Source organism: Amphimedon queenslandica, unplaced genomic scaffold (genome assembly GCF_000090795.2).
Source record: "Amphimedon queenslandica unplaced genomic scaffold, v1.1 AMPQUscaffold_5419_Cont22612, whole genome shotgun sequence".
Taxonomy (NCBI): domain Eukaryota; kingdom Metazoa; phylum Porifera; class Demospongiae; order Haplosclerida; family Niphatidae; genus Amphimedon; species Amphimedon queenslandica.
Genome location: NW_003554279.1, coordinates 14 through 1,675, shown reverse-complemented (window position 1 = coordinate 1,675; position 1,662 = coordinate 14). Strand labels below are relative to the sequence as shown.

Genomic DNA, 1,662 nt, shown 5'->3' with positions numbered 1-1,662 from the left:
CAGCTGTTCCTAGCATAACACATGTCAATGTGACATTTGTAGGATCAAAGGGACCTACAAAGTGTACTATTGAATTGTTAAAACCTAAAAATAGATCTGGTAAGCTGTTTGAAATATGCAGCTATAAAATATGTAACAATGCAAATATTGTATTCAACTTTTAGGAGCTGAAGTACCATTACAAAACCAAATGACACATAAAAGTATGGCAAAACCAACTGTATCCCATCATTCCCATAATATAAGTATGTAAATTAAAATTAAACAGCAGAACCAACCGTTATTTTACTGATACAACTATAGGTGCTTCAGAACAATTTAGAAGTGTGTCTTATGAACTTCATATATCTATATCATCTTGTTTGATTAAAGTGTCTATGAAACTTAATGCTATGGGTCTGATATCACAGAGTCTAAATGATGATATGATTGATGAAAACAAAAGCCCTTCAGTAAAAGCTGCCAAATTGGTATCTGAATTGCAAAAAACTCTTAATGCCCATCCTAATCCCAAAGCATATCTTAATAAAGTGTGCACAGCATTGAAAGGTATTGGAGAGAAACAAATAACTGATGCAGTGAACAAAATGGGTATCATAGATTTCACATGTAGATATGACAAATTATCTCCTGTTCTTGAATCAGAACATGATCATCATTACAAGGGAGTATATTGTAAGCTCTGTGATGATTACCACCTGAAACCTGAAGACATTCAGCAAAAAGTATCAAGTAAGTCATTGTTATGCAACTTAATCATAATACTCATGCATAGACAACAAATCTCCACCAAATATGGTTGATCTTATCAACTTGGTTGCAGCAAAGATTCAAGACAAAGTTTTATGAATTTGGAACAGCACTTCATTTGGATGATAGTTTTTTAAAGAGTCTCTATGATACTTATCATAATCCCATGGATAGATTCATTGCTGTTTTTAATAGGTGGGAGGACAATGATCCTGACACATACACATGGGCTACTGTCATTAAGGTACTTCAGTCTGATGCTATTGGAGCTCATGCAGTGGCTCAAGATGTCATGAAGCATCTTACCACTAATGCAGAGGCAGCAGAGCATGCTTCCAACTAATTGTAATTGTGTGATGTGTGCCATTTATTATGTTTTACAAAGTTTATGCCTACTTTATTTTTACCACTTGTACATGATTTTCTAGAACTTTTGTTTTTACTATTGATGCTGTTATTGTTATTTTATATTTTTTTGCTGTGACTGTTTTTATATTCTTAGTATACTGAATTGACTTTTGATGATTGTAGAACTTCACTGATGAGGCCAAGATGTGTTAGCAGTTCTTATCTCTTGTTGCATAGATATCATAAAATGATAATCTGATTAGCACCAATAAAAATAATTAATTTGGTTATTATAAAAAGTACAAAATTTCACAGAGTAGACATAAAAATGTTCTTTGGATTCTCATTAAAACCTAAAGCCTTTCCAAGTACAAGGAACTGACTTCTGAGGTAATCAATGTTCACATAGGTAGTCTACATAATAAAAAGTGACATCATCAGTAATCATTAAGTTATCAATCAGTAGTACTTGTAGCTGTTTTTAAATATAATAGCAACATTCAAATTTTTTAAATAGGCATACTGATATACTACTAAATGTGTTTGTGTATGCATCATATACTG

General features: G+C 32.2%; 1 protein-coding gene across 1 annotated transcript; it reads left to right on the top strand.

Moving 5' to 3' along the window:
• Positions 1–169: 169 nt before the first annotated feature.
• LOC109592382 (uncharacterized) lies at positions 170–1,288 on the top strand. Its single transcript, XM_020007837.1, has 3 exons — positions 170–245; positions 304–732; positions 776–1,288. The coding sequence occupies exons 1-3, from the start codon at positions 191–193 to the stop codon at positions 847–849; spliced, it is 558 nt and encodes a 185-aa protein (XP_019863396.1). The 5' UTR covers positions 170–190; the 3' UTR covers positions 850–1,288.
• The last annotated feature ends 374 nt before the right edge of the window (positions 1,289–1,662 follow it).

Bases quoted from the DNA above. Each gene is read 5' to 3' on its own strand.
- LOC109592382 (XM_020007837.1), top strand. From the start codon at position 191: ATGACACATAAAAGTATGGCAAAACCAACTGTATCCCATCATTCCCAT. The intron at 246-303 runs GTATGTAAATTA...ATACAACTATAG, and splicing joins CCATCATTCCCATAATATAA to GTGCTTCAGAACAATTTAGA. The intron at 733-775 runs GTAAGTCATTGT...ACTCATGCATAG, and splicing joins CATTCAGCAAAAAGTATCAA to ACAACAAATCTCCACCAAAT.